Source organism: Motacilla alba, chromosome 13 (genome assembly GCF_015832195.1).
Source record: "Motacilla alba alba isolate MOTALB_02 chromosome 13, Motacilla_alba_V1.0_pri, whole genome shotgun sequence".
NCBI lineage: Eukaryota > Metazoa > Chordata > Aves > Passeriformes > Motacillidae > Motacilla > Motacilla alba.
Genome location: NC_052028.1, coordinates 515,022 through 532,458, shown reverse-complemented (window position 1 = coordinate 532,458; position 17,437 = coordinate 515,022). Strand labels below are relative to the sequence as shown.

Genomic DNA, 17,437 nt, shown 5'->3' with positions numbered 1-17,437 from the left:
AAGCGAGCGCTGTTTCGGGGCGCTAAAGCTCATCGGCTGGGAAGGTGAGGACAGAACGGCGTGTGGTGCCTGGAAGGAGCCCTTATTACTACGGTGAATAAATTACAGCTGACATTAACTTCACCTGGGACAGATGGGAGCTACCGCTTTTCAGTTTAATAGGGTTTCAAAAGCTAATGAGTCATCACCGGCTCCACCGAGTCCCCTCCGCTAAGTGATAGGGAGGTATTTTTTCTTTACACTATCCTCAGAACAGGAAAAAAAATAGCCTTTTGTTCCAAAGCAAACACAAAATACCTATGTTCAGATTTCGATATAAATAATCGAGGTTTTATATAATTCCATATTAATAGTGCCCAAAATCTCGATGCATAAATAAATTAAAGTATTAACACTTCTTACAAAAAGTGACATATTTCCCTTCCTAGTGGAACATCGACACAAATATACAAGCGGCTCCTCTCCGCGCCAGCCTCGGGAAAGCGGCTCCGGGCCCGGCTCCGGTCGGACCCGATCCCGGTGTCAGCCCCGCTGGCGCCACTCGCCGCCCCGCCACCCGCTCCATCGGGGGAGCCGGGGCCCCGGGGCAGGGGGCGCCGCCGGCCGCGCTCCGCGGGCCAGTCCGCTGCGTGCCCCGTCTGCCGGGCTCAGACGAGGGAGGTGACCGGGGGGATCTTGGCGCTCTCCTCCTCCCAGGGCTGCAGGTTCTGCAGCGCGAACAGCGACGAGTTGTGCAGGCACAGCGGGTCGGGCTGGATCGACTCGTTCAGAGACTTCTGGAAGGCGTCGTGCTGCAGCTGCAGCATCAGCCGGCTCGCCTGCTGCCGCTCGGCCTCCCGCTCCTCTGCCGTCTGCCGCCTGCCGGGGGACACGCTCAGCCCGCGCCCGGACACGGGGCACGCTCCGCCCGGGACTCCGAGGGGAGCGGCCGGCCCGGGGCCGGGGCCGAGGCCGGGGCCGGGCCGGCGGTCGCGGGAGCCAGGCAGGGCGGCCGGCGCGTCCTTCCGGGGCCAGGCACCGCCGGGCGGCCACCGCTTGACCGCCAACGGAGGGACTGTGGGCGGCGGGAAGAGCCTGGAAACCCGCCGTTTCCCAGTAATCCCGCTTCCAAATATTGCCCCTTTTTCTCCCAACATTCCCTCGATTTTTTTTTCCAAATTGCTTCCCCGTTTCTTCAAAAAATTCCCCGTTATTTCGAAGAATCCCTCGTTTTTACTAACAATCCCCCGTTTTCCGGGGGACTATTGAAAAAGAAATATATAAAGATAATAACAATAATAATTATGATGGTATAATAATAAAAATTCACCCCAAACGGTTTGCCCGCCAGGAGCTGGCAAGGGGGGCGATCCCGGCCGGAGCGGGACTCGCAGGGCGGCGGGCGGGGGACGCCGCCGGGGGCAGCGGCAGGACGGGGCGGCTTCGGGGGCAAGGGACTCACCGCCACTTGGTGCGCCGATTCTGGAACCAGGTCTTCACCTGGGCGTCCGTCATCTTGAGGGACTTGGCGAGGGCAGCGCGCTCGGCCGAGGCCAGGTACTTCTGCCGATGGAAGCGCTTCTCCAGCTCGCAGATCTGCACCCGGGAGAAGGATGTCCGCGGTTTCTTGCGCTTCGGTGGAGTCCGGTTCTGGTAGGGATGCCCGATCCGCCGCGTCACGGTGAAGGGCGTCAGTGCCGCCGCCGCTGCCCGGGGGGGAAGCAGAGGGGTCAGCCCCGCGCCCGCACGGTGCCGGCCGCCTCCCCCGGGGCCGCCGTTCTGCCCGCCGGCCGCCCGCGCCCCGCCGGCCCCCGGAGGGGCCGCGGCTCCCCAGGGTCCCGCTTCCACCTCTCGTCGAAGAGCTACGGAGACGACCGGGGCCCGGCCGCCCCCTGGGGCGCCCCGCGCTATCCACGCCGTGAGGAGAGCGATTTTTCGGCTCGCTGCGAGCGCGGGGAAGGGAAGCATCCAGCGGCCGCCTTTGCTTTTATTCTTACTCGCATTTCTGTTACTATTTCGTTTTATATTTTTTATCGGCCCTTCCATTCGTTGTCGGGAGCCGGCTCGCGCGCTCCGCCCCGGCGCTTACCTGTGAACCTGTCCTTGACGAAGCGCCTGCTGCTCTCCATCCAGGGGAAGTTGAGGCTGCCCAGACTGGGCACGGCAGGCATGGCCGGGATGGCGCTGGAGATGGGCGGCGGCACGGCCCCGGGGATGGGCCTGTGCGCCGGCACCCGGATCACGCCGGCCGGGGCCAGGCTGAGGTTCACACTGTACGATCCCGAGTCCTCGAAGGGCGCGGCGATGGCCGGGAAGGGGGCCGGCAGGGCCGGGTAGGGCGCACCGCCGCGGCCGCCGGGGCCGCCCAGGAAGGTCGCGCCGTCGGGGCCCCGGGGGGGCGGCGGGGGAGCGCTGTCCTGCTCGGGGCTGTTGAGGATCTGGTCGATGCCGAAGCTGATGGGCTCGTGCTGGTGCTGGCCCTGCGCCGGCCCCGGCGGCTCCATCCTCGGCGGGTCCATCCTCCGCCACCGCCGCCCTCGCGCCGCTGTGGAGGCGCCGCCGCTCGCGGCCCGGCCGGACCCGCCGCCGACACCAAACTTTGCGGAGCGCGCGCGCGCCGCCCCGTCACCGCCCGGGGGCCGCCGCGCGCCCCGCGCCGCGTGCGCCCCCGCCGCCGCCATTGGCCGCCGCCGCCCGCCCTCCGCGCGCCCATTGGCTGCCGCCGCCCCGCACCGGCCTCGCGCCCGGGCGCGGGGGCCGCCGCCGCCGCGGTGACATCACAGGGGCGCGTGAACAATGGCCCCGCGCGGGGCGGGGGCGGGGCCGAGGGCCGCACGTCGGGGGCGCCGCTCCCCGCCCCGGCCCCGGCCCCGGCCCCGGCCCCGGCCCCGGCCCGCACCGCCCGGCGTCCCCGGGCCCGCCCCACCACGGGCCCCGACGGCCTGAGGCCACCTTGCGAGGGGGGACTCGGTCCCCGCAGCCCGCGGCTGTCCGGGCCCCTGCCCCGACGGCAGCGCGGAGCGGCGGGCCGAGGCCATTCTCGGGGCCGGCCTGGGGGGCGGCCGGGGCCCTACAGATCGAGATTCCGTTTGGGTTTAATTTACAGAGTTCGGCGCGACTGCCGAGCGCGTTGGCAGCCGGTCCCTGACGGCCGAAAGAGACTCAAGGCGTTAACAATTAAATAACGCTCGGTGCATTTACTTAGTTCCCTCTTATAAAGGGAAATGAAAACAGGGAATAGAATTTCCCTGTTAATAGAATGTAATGGCATTTGATCAGCACCTGGCAGGGCGAGCCCGGGATGCCGGAGCGGTGACAGGAAGGACTTGATTAGTTTTTATACCTTAGTATTCAATTACCGCAACGTTCCCAATCGGTTCGCCGGCAGCGGCAGCGAGCGGGACGAACCTGCCGGGCACAAGCGCCGCGCTCGGAGCCCCACGGCGGCACCTGCGGGCCCCGCTCCGCGCGGCTCTGCTCCCGCGGGGGCCCCACGGCAAAAGCGGGGCCCGGTGTTCTTTTTTTGAGACCCCCATACTCCGCACGGGTTGCAGGGTCCGAGTAGGCTCCGGCCGCGACGGGGTCCGACGGCCGCGGCGAAGCTGCCGCCCGGAGCTCCCCGGCGGGGGCGCTGACGGAGGCGCATCCCCGCCCCCGGCCGTCGAGAGTGTTTCCCCGGCTCACGGCACCGAGGGACACCGGCCCCGCCTTGCTCGGCGGTCATTAAAGCCACCAGTAAACGCCCAACCCCCCGGCGGGACCTCCGGATGCCACCCGCGGCCCCGGGCGGCCCTAATCGGATTGTCCCCGCTCGGTGCGGCGGGCAGCGGAGCCGCCATCAGTCGCCGCTCCCCGGAGCGGAGCTAATCCGATTGAGGCGATCCCGCAAGCTGGTGCGGGGCCGCACAGCCCCGCCGGAGCGGCCGCGGGCGCAGCGCCCTCGGGGCCCCGCTCCGGGTGGACCGGCGGGGCGGGCGGGAGGCGACGGGGTGGGGGCAGAAAGGAAAAGGAGAGGGGAAAAGAAGGAAATTAAAAAAAAAAAAAAAAAAAAAAAAAAGCAACCGGTGGAGGGCAAATAAATAAATAAATAAATAAATAAAGTGCCACCCAGTCCTGGATCAGGGCAGGCTTTGTTAGAGAAAATTGCAGCTCGATCTGCATAATGGGAGCTTGGGCTGCCCAAGGCGATCTTTTTATTGCGTGTGTGTCTGCTGTTATCAATTTTGTGAACGATTTCACAGGGAGCCTGGCAGACTTGAGCCGGAATAATATGCAAAGATGAGCTTTGAATAATGAATGATGTGCTTTTAAACCAATTCCAAAGTGTCTGTGATAGTACAATATGAAAAGGGGTGGTAAGTAATAGTATATTTAAAAGGCACTAGTATGTTTTTATTACTATATTTAAAAAGATATCTATATTATTTTTGTGAAATGGATAATATATCACAGAGTCTTTGATAATCAGCTAAACAATACATTTTTCTTTGGGAAAACTCTCCTGGTTTTACACAGTTAAATATACAGTATCAGCGTACAGCTCTGTAACGCTCAGCTACCTTATTAAATATTAACGCTATTTTAATATTAGCTTTTAAATTTAATATGTTGACGTTCTGTAGTTTTACTTTAATTATGTTTTATAATTAATAACCCCGGACGTATGGTATCCTTAAATGCAGCTCTCCCGCAGCCGCGCCGTCTCCCTCGCCCCTCTGCGTGCGGGAGGCGCGCAGAGCCCGCGCAGAGCCCGCGCAGAGCCCGCGCAGCCCCGCATAAACCCTCAAAACCGCGCAGAGCCCCGCGCAGCTCCGCGCGGAGCCTTGCACAGTCCCACATAACTCCGAAAAGCCCAGCAGAGCCCCGCACAGTCCCGCGGCTCCTTCCGACCGAAAGTCCTCTTGCGCCATGCCAGGTGCAGCGCTCCTTGGCTCCATGCCGGGCTTCCCTCCCGGCCCCGCATCCGGATCTGCGGCCCCGCCGGCGCGGCCCCTGCCACGACCCGCGGCAGTGCCAGGGGCCGGCCTGCGGGGTGGTGCTGGCGCGGGACTGGAAGTGCCCGCCGGAACCCGGGCAATACTGCGCCCCGTCGGGGAGCCAGAGCCCGCTCAGGGCTGGCTCCGCCGGGCAGAGAGGCAGCGGGACCCCCGGGCAGGCGCAGGCCACCAGCAGCGAGGCAGCTTTCCACCACAGGGAGGTGAGAGACTCCACACCCAGCTGGGCTCTGGCCAGGCCCCAGCCATGGCACAGCAAAGAATGGCATGGCACGGCCCGGCCTTGGCCCTTGCGTGGAGTGGCACAGAATAGCACAGCCCATGGCCTTTGCCTGCCGTGGCACAATGAGGTAGAGCATGCTAGGAGCCCAGCCTGGGACTGCCAGCAATGAGCAGGCAGCTGCAGATGCCTGTAACCCAGCACACGGGCAGCAAGTGCTGGACAGCACCAGGGAGACAGTGCTGGACAGCACCAGCGGGCAGCCATGCAGGCAGGACAGTGATGGGAAGGGACAGTTCTGGAGGTGTGTGGGAACGCTGCTGTGGCATTGTCATTCCCTGTGAAATTCTGCTTTCAGAATTTCAGGTAATATTGTACAGGTATTAACTGAGATGTGGAGCCGAGTGCGTGATGCTGGCAGAGAGGAACACAGTGCAGCCGTGTCACGCTGGGGCACAGCTCCCTGGGCATGTCAGGGACTGTGGCTGGGCCAGCTTGGCCAGGATGCTTGGGCGCAGGGACTGACCAGGTGTGGAGAGCACTGCTCCCTGCAGTCACCTGCAAAGGTGTGGGGGGGCAGAGTTAAGCAGGGAGAAAAGCAATTAAAGCTGTGGAAGGGGAGTGACCACCTCTCTGGCCCCACTGCGCAGAAGAGTCCCCTATCCAGTCTGTCACTGGGAGTCACTGGGGACAGAGATGTGGCAGCTGTCTCGCCTGTCTCGTTCATGCCTGAAACCCAAAGCTGCTCCCAGGCCTGGCTGCCAGGAGGTGACAAGATGTGCTGCAGCCTGCCATGGTCACTAGGTTTGGCAATGGTGTGCACAGGCATTCCTCAGCCCTAGGAATGTCCTCAGGATCAAAACAACGAGGGCCCTGGAGGGAGGGTGTCCTTGCAGCACCATGTCCTCGCAGGACCCTTATCCTTGTAGGACCCCCACCATGTGCCTGACAGTGGCCAGTGCCACCGTTCAGCTTTTAAAAAGTGCTTCCTTTAGCAGGAGATAATCAAACTACATGATGAGCACTGCAAATAACCCCCTGCACCAGGAAGCAGCAGCAGATGCTGAGATGTTCCTGCTGTAGTTCCAGAGTTCTTACTGTACCTCCTGTCTCTGGCAGTGGCTCTCAGGCTGGGCAAGGCCAGTCCTGTTCTCCACAGCCTTTTCTGGATGGATATTGCTGCATAAACCCAACATGGTTTGGAGTGATTACACAACTCACGTGGAATTCAGCATGATAGAGGACACATGTCGCTTTTCAGCCGTAGCCCTGGAAGCTTCCTGTGCAGCTGGTGGGTGATGCTGGTGTTCATGCTGAAGAGGGACATGTGTGATCTGTGTCCTGGCATGAGCAGGGGAAGGGGAACAGGACAGCCAGGAGCAGCTTACGTGCTGCCTGAACTCTGCCTGTAGCCAGATGTGCCCAGCAGTGGAGGGCAGCGGCAGGCAAGGGCTGAGGTTTGAGCACTGAAGAGGCATGCGGTCCTGACCCTTGTACCTTCTGCAGGGCTCAGTGAGACCCTGTGAGTCCTCCTGGTCAGTGATGAGCCCCCCTGGGTGGGGCCCACTGTGGCCAATAGGCCCCAGGACAGAGCAGAGGCCTGGCTGCCCCATGCCAGTGATGGAGCGGGACCCTGGGTGCCAGCCTGTGGCTGTGCTCTCGGGCAGCAGTGGGCTCAGGCACTCAGCTCCTGGTGCTCAGCAGAGCTGACAAAACGCCCTTTTTTTTTTTTTTCTTTTTTTTTTTTCAGCCCACAAGGGTAAATCAGCTGCTTTTTTTTTTTTTCTGAGGGAAGAGCTCTGATGCTGCAGAGCCAAAGGTCATTCCCCTCTGCCCCTTCCTTTGGGTTTGGAGGGCTGTGCCCCCTCCTGCCTCCCCTCACGCCACGAAGGCAGAGGGGAGGGCAGGGTCGTGGAGCTCTGCCCTCAGCAGCCTTTTCCCCATCAGAACAAGGGATATTCCCTATACCCCAAGATGGAGGAGATCAGGACACCTGCCCCATAAGCCCTCCCCAAGGGTCCAGACACACAGGCTCCAGCAAAACTCTCTGTCCTCCATGTCCCAGTGGGTGGAAGCAGTTAAGCCCCACTCAGAGAGCCAATGCTAACGGGTTCAAAAGCCTCTGACAAATGAACATTCCTTAGTGGTTTCAATCCCTGTTCCAAAACACATCTTTGTGGGGTTGGTAGCCTTAAATGTGGTATTTAAAAAGCCAAAACTTTATTTCAGTTCAGAATCCATGCATTGTTCCACAAATGGCTGAGACTAGGTGAGAAGGAGAGGGTTCAAGGGAGGTGCTGGGGAAGGAGCTACCCCTGAACAGGCAGAGAGTACAGAGGGTGATGGTCAGATGGGGCTCCATTTCTTGCTGCACCTTTAATAAAATCAGGCTGTAGTGAAGCTGACAGAGAACATCCTATTATTATGCACAAGCCCTGAAAGACACAGAGGCATCTGGTCTCTGGGAGCAGCAGCACCAGCCCCAGGTGAAGGGGAAGGCAGGAAGGTACCACAGGTCAGGGATAAGCCTGGGGAAGCAGCTGCTTCCTTCCCTCTTTCATTCCTATTTTAAATACCAACACGCAGCTGCTGCCAGGCTTTTTATACTAAATATGACTTTTGCTGGGCAAATTACATTAGGATAGATGCCACAGGTATCCATTAAGGTTTATTTATTGTGATACCATTTGTATCTCATGCTTATAAATAACTTATGTCATAGCTTTTGTTTGTAGAAATGTAACTTACATATTTTATTATGCTTTCTGTAAACCTCAAAAAGAATTTTGTCAAAGCAGTGCCTCTTAGCAGCAGTCTACACCCTGGTACATAAACCTATACCAGCATTATTTTTTAATACGGTGAGGAAGCGTGTTATCCCGCTGCAGTTTGAGAGGTTTGCTGTCATCGTAAACTCGTTGTGCAATAAAACATTAATGAAGCCAAGGAATTACTCTGTAAGGTGTACATATGCTGGGGCTGAGCTCTTCACAGCCTCCTTTGCAAGCAGGGCCTGGTATTCAAAGTGTGCTCAGCCCAGGGCTGCCCGTGCCTGCCCCAGCCAGCAGAGCCCAGCCAGGGCAGGCTCTGCGGGTTTGTTCTGACTCACACAGGGAGGGACACCCACCTGAACCTCAGCAGGCCGTGTGTTGCTCTCCAAGGATGTAAAACACAGCTGGGGAAGAACCAGCCCTATTTTACAGTACCCAACTCTCTGCATTACCAGACAGGCTCACATTGGTTCTTTGTGAGGAAATTGCTTGGGCTCTGAGTGGCATCTCCCTTTGACATTTCCCATTCCATTGTTTCCGCTATTTTTAAAGGAGAAAAAAATTCCAAAGCCCTTAAGGCAATTATGTCTTTTCAAAAATGCATAAGGCATTACACATGCTCCATGGATTTCTGTAGCCTCCATGGATTACTGCAATCTCCATGGATTACTGTAACTTCCATGGATTTTAACCTCCATGGATTTCTGTAGCCTCCATGCGTCACTTTACCTCCATGGATTACTCCTCAGGTGCTCAGCATTCCTGTAGCTCAGAGCCTTTGGCTGAAATCCTTTCTTAAGCTGAGCTCAAATGTGAACAGCAGACTGACAAAACACATTCCTTCCAGCTGTACTTCCTGCCGAAAAGTAACAATTGCAAAGAAGAAAACTGGAAAAGCCCTGTAAGAAATACAGGTGTGAACTTTTTCTCCCTGTTGGCCACAATAAATAATTCCCATTTTTGTCTAAGAAGTGGTGAAATGTTATTGAATTCACAAATGTCAGCAAACATGACAAATATGTGAATTTTTTTCCCCTTAGGTAAATAATGGAAAACCCAACTGAATCCCAAAGCAAGTTTGTAATTGCACATAATAGCTTTTCCACATAATACACTGAGTTATGGCTTAAGCAGTTCTGATTTTTATTAGGTCTTCCTTCAATTCATTTTGCATCTCCCCAGCCAGCAGAGCACCTCCTGCCCAGCACAGGACACCCACTGCTCCCCAGTGTAAGTCTCTTTCTTTTTTCTGCAGTTTTGGATAAATTTTATGCTTTGTTAAGGGTTTTAACACCTTCATTTTCTTCTGTGGTTCTTTTTTGCCTGTTTCTAAAGACCTGGAAAATATGTACTTGTGAAATAACATCATCAGTACTTCACTAAGTCTTGCTCTGTCCTCTCTTATTTCACTCTGTGCAACATTCAAGTTTCTTGCTATATTTCTAGCCTAAAAATTGCTTGTTTTCAGTCTTCTTTGTGGTCCTCATTGTCATTAACCACCTGTGGCTACAAAGACATGTAGACCATTTTGCAGAAGAATAGTTTGAAAAGGTGTCATATAAAGTTTGTACTGGCTTTCATCTCATTTTCAAACAAATATGTCCTCAAGAGTGAGCTTAGAGGTTTGAACTGATGAGATATTATTATTATGTACAGAACTGAAAATCATTAACTGACACAAATTCAGAAGGAACACATCCTTTTTTTTCTCTGGTTATACACTATTTTTACACTGTTTCATAAAGCTAAAACAACAGGATTATAAATTTTGATAAGAAAGGCTGAAAACATTCTTCAAAATAAGGCTGGTTTTCCATTGTTTTCACTATTCCAAATCCTTACATTTAGGCTAGAGATGGAAAAATGCAGAAAATATCTTTAAAATAGTTTTCACGATTTTTTAAGGGTAAAAAAAGCTCTCTAACATTATAACAAGGTCCCAGCACTTTCCAAGAGGGTTTATCAGTCAGTTCTCTCTTTCCAAAGTCCTTGTCAAATCACATCCATGCCCTTGGGATTAGAGGCCCCTTTGCAGTGCAGAGATTTGCCCGCATCTCTCCAGCATTCTCTGAGTGACCTGGAAAAGCAAACACCAAACATTTGGTTAAAGGAGACCTGACTGTGGGAGATACATTGTAAGAGGTGGTAAAATTAGTTACTATAATGTGTATCAAATTGAGGGAAAACCAGAGAAAGACTCACCAACAGAATCACCAGGTGCCCTCAAAAGCCAGTTCTATGACATGTAAGTCTGGGCATAGCAATGTGTGAAATATTTGAGAGCCAGCAGAGAAATGACTGCAGCCAGAAGCTTTCCCACCTCACATGGCTCAGAAATGTCCTTGCTCCCTGGCCTCCAGCAAAGGGCTCCTTGGGATGTGCCATCGAGGCCGGCCCCACCTTCTCTCCTCTGGACAGATGTCAGAGTCCAGCCTGGCCTGGTGAAAGGTGGAACCAGACCCATCTGGCGCAGCACACACACACAAACTCCCCAGCAGCTCACCACCTGTGGGGTAGGACTGTCTTGTAACATCACCCGAGAGTGAAGGACACCCCACAGAGCCTGCACACAACCCAAACATGAACTCCTCCCCTGGAATGAACAGCTTAGCTGCCATTTATCCCAACTCAAATCTGGGTATTTGGTCTAGTGACAGGTGTTCCTGCCCATGGCAACGGGGCTGAAACTGGGTGATCTTTAAGGTCCCTTCCAACCCAAACCATTCTGTGATTCTATTTTTTCAAAACCCAAACACCAAAACAATCCAAAGCTGACACGGAAACAATTTAAAGTACCAGATGTGTCTGCACTCCACATTTAGAGTTTTCCAAATGTTCTTTGTCTGTTGCCTCCGTGCTCTTTGCTGTGATTGTGTCAAGCTTTGCTAGCTCACAACAGCCAAGCTAATAAAGTCTCCCCAAAACAGCTCCTGAGGGCTCCTTCCTGCACAGGACTGTGGGGACAGGTGCCTGCAAACTGATGGGATCTCGGCAAAGGTCTCTTTGCTGGATCAGAGGCAATAATGCTGCCTGCGTCCACTGCACGGGGATGGCTGACAGCAGTGTGGTGAGCTGGGGCTCGTGCAGAGGTACAGGACGCAATTAGCAAATTATTCTTTATTCTACTCCTATTTTTTAATGTTTGTGTTTATTTTCTTACTAATGGAAATTGATTTCTGCTCAATTTTAAGCACTTGCAGTTGAAAGGAGCCTCCTGCTTCACAGAAAAACTAACAGCCACCAGGCCTGGGGTGAAGTGGGACCAGCAGTGGGTGTTGGCCCCTAACCAGTTCTAACACACCTTGGAGAGGTGGCAGCAGCATCATCGAGTACTTTTCAAGCCTTTTCAGGGTGGTGCCAGTTTGGGCCATCTGCTCTGGGCTCTTGGGAAGCTCAGTCATCTGCATCACTTCCTGTATTTCTCTTCCCATCATATTCTGGCACAGCTATAGGCTACTTAAAGCAGAACTTTTTAGCACCTCACAAGAATGTTGGTTTAGCTTAGAAATATGAAACAGGAGGGGACTGTAGTTGCTGCCCACCACCATGCTACCACAGCCAAGCAAGTCAAATAACCCTGTTTAGCCTTTATTACATTGGTTGTGTCAGTCACAGCCACAGTCATGGCCCTGGGCATCAGCACATCCCTGGAATAAGCACTTATACAGACAATTATTCAGAGGAGAATGAACCATTCTGATGAACCTGTGCCCATGTACCTGGCAAGGGTCCTGAGCAGTCTGATATTGCACTCCAGAGGAATATTGCCTGTATTCCACAAATTTCAGGTGTGTAACAAGTGACATTATTAAAGGCAGGCTGAGAATCAGCTTTTAGTATGCAAAACGTAGTAGACTTTTGAAGTTAATGTTACTCATAGGGTGTCACACAGAGTGTCAGAAAGCAGAGAGGTTTAGGATTTGTTTGCCAGATTTAAAAAAAAAAAACCTTTAAAAGGTTTAAATCTGTTTAAATCTTATACAAATCCCAAATTAAACATACATCGTTATTATTAAAATTACAGCTGTCCTGTACATAGGCAAAAATATGGGATGGTGAAAGAAAATGTAATAAAACTGTAACACTAAGGCTAAGTCCTGACAACTCCACAGTTGTGGAGGGAGTTTTTGGTTTAACGTCTGCTTGGCAAATTTCATGCCCCCAGGACAGCTCCTCTCACACCAGTGACCCTGTGTCACCATTTTCGCTGCCCCTGCAGCAGCACTGGGAGCAGAGGCAGCAGCTGATCACAGCTGGGTCCTGGAACACTCAAACCACTCTGAACATCTCCTGGGAGCAGGCGTGAAGGACACAGGACCTGCCTGCACCAAACCGCAAACCACTAACCCTAAACCCCAAACAAACATCAAACCCCAAACACACACCAAACTCCAAACACCAAACCCCAACCATCAAAAACAGTGACCAGTGCAGAGTCCAGACTAGAGGAGGCCACAGCCCTGAGACCTTGGCCAGTGTCCATGAAGAGGGTCCCAATCCGAGAGCCGGCCGAGTAACACCACTCATGTTCTCATGTTATTCAGTAACTTTGGCTTATTTATCTTTCCCTATACACTGTCTCATGCCACTAATGCTTAAAGCTCATTGGCTAAGTAGCTGTATTCACACATACATGTTAATTACTGATTGGCTGTCACGCCATAAGCATTCTTAGCTAAGGTGTGCCAAGTTAGCAGTTCTCACAACGTGCTTGGCATCTAGTCTCATCTTAGCACAATGCTCATTCTTCCTTGATGTATCTATTTGAGGCCAGTACATGGTCTATCTTGTTCTGAGGACAGTACATGGTCTTCAGAGTATCTCTGTAATCTGCAGGCCAGGGTTGTCCAATTCCCGTAGGAGAATATCATGGCCTTGTTCAGCTAAGAATCCTTCTACATGTCCACATGTAGTTATTTTTAGAAAAGAGGCATTCCAAGAACTTCATTCAACCCCATTTTTCAATGGAAAGCATTAACAGCATCCCAGGCAACAGTAAAGAATAACATCTCTGCATCCCCTTCCTGATAACAGCATCCCATGGCATCCGTGTACCAACACCATGGAGCTGTTCTGAGTCCTGGGGTTTCTAAACATGCCAGCCTATACTGAGCTCCTGCTCCCTCAAGAGAGTAATGCTGTTGTAGGGTGGACTGGGAGTATGATTCCCATTTTGGCATGATTAACCCTGTTGGTGCAGGCATGTATCAATCCCACTTTTTCCGAGTCCCCCAGTAAACATGGTGCCTTCCTTTTTAAATCAATTATGGGCAAAGAAAATCTCATTAAAACAAGAGTAGACTGGAATGAGCAATAAGACCTGGCAACTTGCATGCTTGCTATTTCCCAAGAACTGTAGAGACAGTAAAGGAAGTAAAGGAACCCATTCCCAGTAAATAAATCAGCAGTGCATTGGAATGAGCCAAGAAAAGATGACTTTTACAGTTACATGTAAGTACATGTCTTATTTTTTCTCAACATGAAATAAATAACCTTGATGCAGAAAGGGCAATACAAATATTGCAAATCCTATTTCCTGTTCGTCACTCTTCCAAAAGAAATATAAGACTTGTTCCTAAGTAAAGGTGCTTATACCTATCCATGTCTGCTAAGCAAAACACATAATCATTAGAACTAGTCTAATTTCAGTAAAAAGAATATTCTGACAGTCACAAATTTATTCCTTATGATTTACAGCTCCATGGTTTTATCTTCAAGTGAAATATTTAATTTCTTCTTATATTGAAGCATCAAAACCATATAATTAATATGTAGTCAGGCTAATCCTTAAGCACTATAAATCAGAAGCATTATAAAAACAAAAGTGTCGTCTTGAACAAGATTGGGAGTGCACAAAACTACTTATATCCCACTTTTATAATGAGGCAATGACTCAGAGCAGATAGAAAATGATTAGTTTTCCTTCCAAAGTAGAAAATATTGCTTCCATCTGTAAAGTATAATATTGTGATGTCATAAAGTTTTCCTAAACACTGAATTTACCCTTATTCCCTCTCAATCATTTTAAAAGAACTGCTCTCTCTTATAGAGCTTGGATTTAAATCACAGTAACACACCAAGAAGATGAATGACATTGCTGTTGGATATGGCTAAAATTGGATCCTTCAGCACAGGTGAATGATGAGACAGCGCTTCTCTTCTTGATATATTTTCTTCTTCTATTAGTTTCCTTCCATAGCTGGGATTCCAGTTTGAATTTTAATGTATGCGGTTGCAGCTAATCTTAGTGTCTGATTTTTTTTCCAGTGCCCTCTTATTGTATAGACAATTCATTCTCCAAAGCAGTAATACACTGAGGCTTGTGACTGCCCAGGAGATAAAGCAATTCAGAATAAAGTTAGAGCCAGCTCTGCAGAAAGGCACAGACAACAGGTCAATATTCTCAGAAACAACCCCTCACCACACAAAAAATTCACACATTTGAATCAAGGCACAGACATTCCCTCAGAGGGCTCCCACCCCAGATAACAGCATCACTAGGAAGTCACCAGGGAAACATGATGGGCATATCCAAATTCACAGCTTCAGATTTTATTGAAAGGGCAAATTGCAGCCTATTTCCTGGTTTACAGAGTCTGCCACAGATGCACAAAACCCAAATTGCAATCAACGCCAGTAGTTAAGTGTGAGCATCAGATAATACCCCCCAAAGCCAGTTGCTCCTGGGAAACCATTCAGAGAAAGAAACTGGTTAACTATTTTTCTAGGAAGCAATTTTTCCGATGTGATTTGCATGGTGTTGTTGTTTCATCTTTCTATCTAAAAGCCTGATGAGCTTGCATAACTTCTGCTTAATTCTGGAAATGCGAAAACAAAGTTTATTAGGAAAAGGTTAATTATATCCTTGCATGATCTGAGGTTGGATGTAAAGGTTGGGGTAAAAGTTTGAGAGGATTTTTCATCAAAATGGACACACTCAACCTCTGTGAAGGATCTGTAAGATACAGAGTGCATGGGCTGAAATCCACTCTTCATTCCTAACATGAGCATAATGCAGGAAGGACCCAGGGACAGAAATGGCAACTGGAAGTGCAGCAGGCAACTCTGTTCTATGTGAGGTAATTATTTTTGCTATTTTGGCATGTGATCTGGTGGAATTTCCTAAACATTCACTTTCTCATTAAGAAGTGTGAGTCCAAGCAGCGGTCTTGGTTTCTTCAGTCTCCAAAGATGATGGTGTTCTTTAGGACTGACATCACCTGAAAGAAGATTCAGACAGTTTTCATGAATATGGATGCTGTTGTTAAGCTGTGTGATGTGCTGAGAAGGAAAAATGCATGAAACCTTTACTAATCCTGCTGAAATCACTGATGTTTCCTATATGAATATGGTATTACAAAAGTCCTTCTTCCAAACAAATATTTCTATAACCAAAACTACCAGGTGAACAAAGTTAAAAAAATTATTGCCAAAGCTCATCTCTAAAGCCAAAGTTAAATAAAACCTGAAGTATGAACTGACATTTAGAGCTGAGTTAATTGAGGTACAGGCTTTGAAGCTCCCTCCAGGATTTTCCCCATTGTGACACTATTTCCAGAGAGCAACACATGTGCCCAGCAATCTGTACGAGTTTGAGACAAAACCCAGGCTGCTCTTCAAGATTCTGGTTTTCTCATATCCAGCTTTCTCTGTGTAGGACACTGCCAGGACTGGAGAAGAACATTCCCTGTTTCAACCAAGGCAATTGTGACTACAGCAAAAGGTCTTTAAACTTGTACCCTTTCCACCACAGCTACAAACCCAGCCTCAGAGTTTAGACATTTGAGTTTATTCTGTGGCTTGCTTTACAGAGCTCTATAGCAGGGATATAGCCACTTCTCAGCTCTATAAAGCACTGAGATCTAGCAGCTCACACACTTAGGTTCTGTTGGCACCTAAGCAGAAGCTGCGCAATCCACCTTGCCCATTGGCTGGCACACCCCTCGAGCCCAACAAAGCTCTGACTCTGAGCCCTCTGCTTGTTCAGCTCTACTCCTGTACCTCTGGCGGGTCTAGCTGGGAAGGGTAAGACTTATCTTAGTGATTGGCACCATTCTTGTACAAAGAAACTACAAAATAACAATGGAATCCATTTAAAGACAAAATGCTCTGAGACAGTCCCAAACGCCAAAGGCCACAACATATACAAACCTAAAAACATTACTTAGAGATTAAACAGAGAGAAAATTTGTAAAATGTCACCAGTAAATAGTTTGACTCACATTTATAAAATACCTACACCCTAAAACCAAACACAGAGGAAGTAGAAAATCATTAAATCCTTTCTTGCAGGCCAATGAGCAACTGTGAGCGGGGTCTCCAGAGAGCTGCCACACTGCAAACTAGCCTGTAATAACTGGCCAAGGCGAAGTCAAACAGCATGTTTCACTAAATGAAAAAGATGAATCCTAGCATTACAAATCACCTGGAACACAGAGATCCACAAATCATTTCAGCATCCAGGTTAGGAGCACATGGTCTGGCGTGGGAAAGACCAGTTCTTCACTTGACTTCACAGTTTTGTACCACACAAACTGTGCTCCATTACTGGAACTGTGCTCCACATATTTCTGTCCATGTCTCACAGGACAGAAACTGTTCCATGCTGCTTTGGAACCAGAGCAAACTATTCCAAACCTCTGCACGAATAGGAGCTTGTTTTCCAAACATGAAGAATAATTATGACTCCTTATAATTAATTCCTCACTAGGTTTTCATCTTCACAGCTTGTAACAAAGCCAGCTGTTGGGACAGAAGCATTTTTAAAGTTATAAAGCAAGGAAGCTGGAAGAGAAGCTGCCCTTCCATTGCAAAGGCTGTTTTGCCATGCCAGGTTATCAGCAGAACATTTGCATCACTGCAAGTCCTTTAACTCACCTCTCTTTCCCATGTGTTGGGATGGATCTTTTACTATGCTGCAACAAATCATATTTTAGCAAAAAAACCCCATTACAGTAACACCAGTGAAAGCAGTATGAGTATTCCTTTACAAAGTATTTAGAAGGGTCAGGAACATGCACAGATTTTAACAAAATACCTGTCTGCTAATAGCACTCATAGTTTCCATTTAGATCTGAAGATTCACCTTTTTTTTTTTTTCATTGTTTAGCATATAAAATTTGGTGAGTTTTTAAAGCTTCAGCTTTGGAGAGTCTGCTCTTAATTTAAGATCTGTGATTATTAATTTAAATGTCATTTGGAATTCTTAGTTCTTCCATCATCAATTCTTCTTCTATCAGTAAACAGATCATAATTTACTAATAACACTAGGAAGATTTCAATACTCTAGGATTATTAAATACTTTAAATTTTAATCTGTTTTTAAAAATATTTATTTACTAGAAAGCTTGGCTTTCATATTGATATTTTTCATGTTGAAAGCTAAAATTTCCAGATCAAATGCAGAAAAGAAAGCCTTTATTTATATTGAAAGCAAGAATAAGCCCATTATTCCTGAACTAAAAATATTTAAC

At 50.0% G+C, this 17,437-nt stretch overlaps 1 protein-coding gene across 1 annotated transcript; it reads right to left on the bottom strand.

The window, feature by feature from the left end:
• Nucleotides 1-647: 647 nt before the first annotated feature.
• TLX3 (T cell leukemia homeobox 3) lies at nt 648-2,498 on the bottom strand. Its single transcript, XM_038150351.1, has 3 exons — nt 2,069-2,498; nt 1,442-1,685; nt 648-858 (listed from the first exon to the last, which is right to left on the bottom strand). The coding sequence occupies exons 1-3, from the start codon at nt 2,496-2,498 to the stop codon at nt 648-650; spliced, it is 885 nt and encodes a 294-aa protein (XP_038006279.1).
• Nucleotides 2,499-17,437: the final 14,939 nt, after the last annotated feature.

What these genes read in the sequence shown, in the direction of transcription:
- TLX3 (XM_038150351.1), bottom strand. Translation starts at nt 2,498, where the DNA reads ATGGACCCGCCGAGGATGGAGCCGCCGGGGCCGGCGCAGGGCCAGCAC. An exon ending in CGTCAAGGACAGGTTCACAG is followed by an intron (nt 1,686 to 2,068) that starts GTAAGCGCCGGG and finishes CCCCCCGGGCAG; the next exon opens with CGGCGGCGGCACTGACGCCC. An exon ending in AATCGGCGCACCAAGTGGCG is followed by an intron (nt 859 to 1,441) that starts GTGAGTCCCTTG and finishes GTCCCCCGGCAG; the next exon opens with GCGGCAGACGGCAGAGGAGC.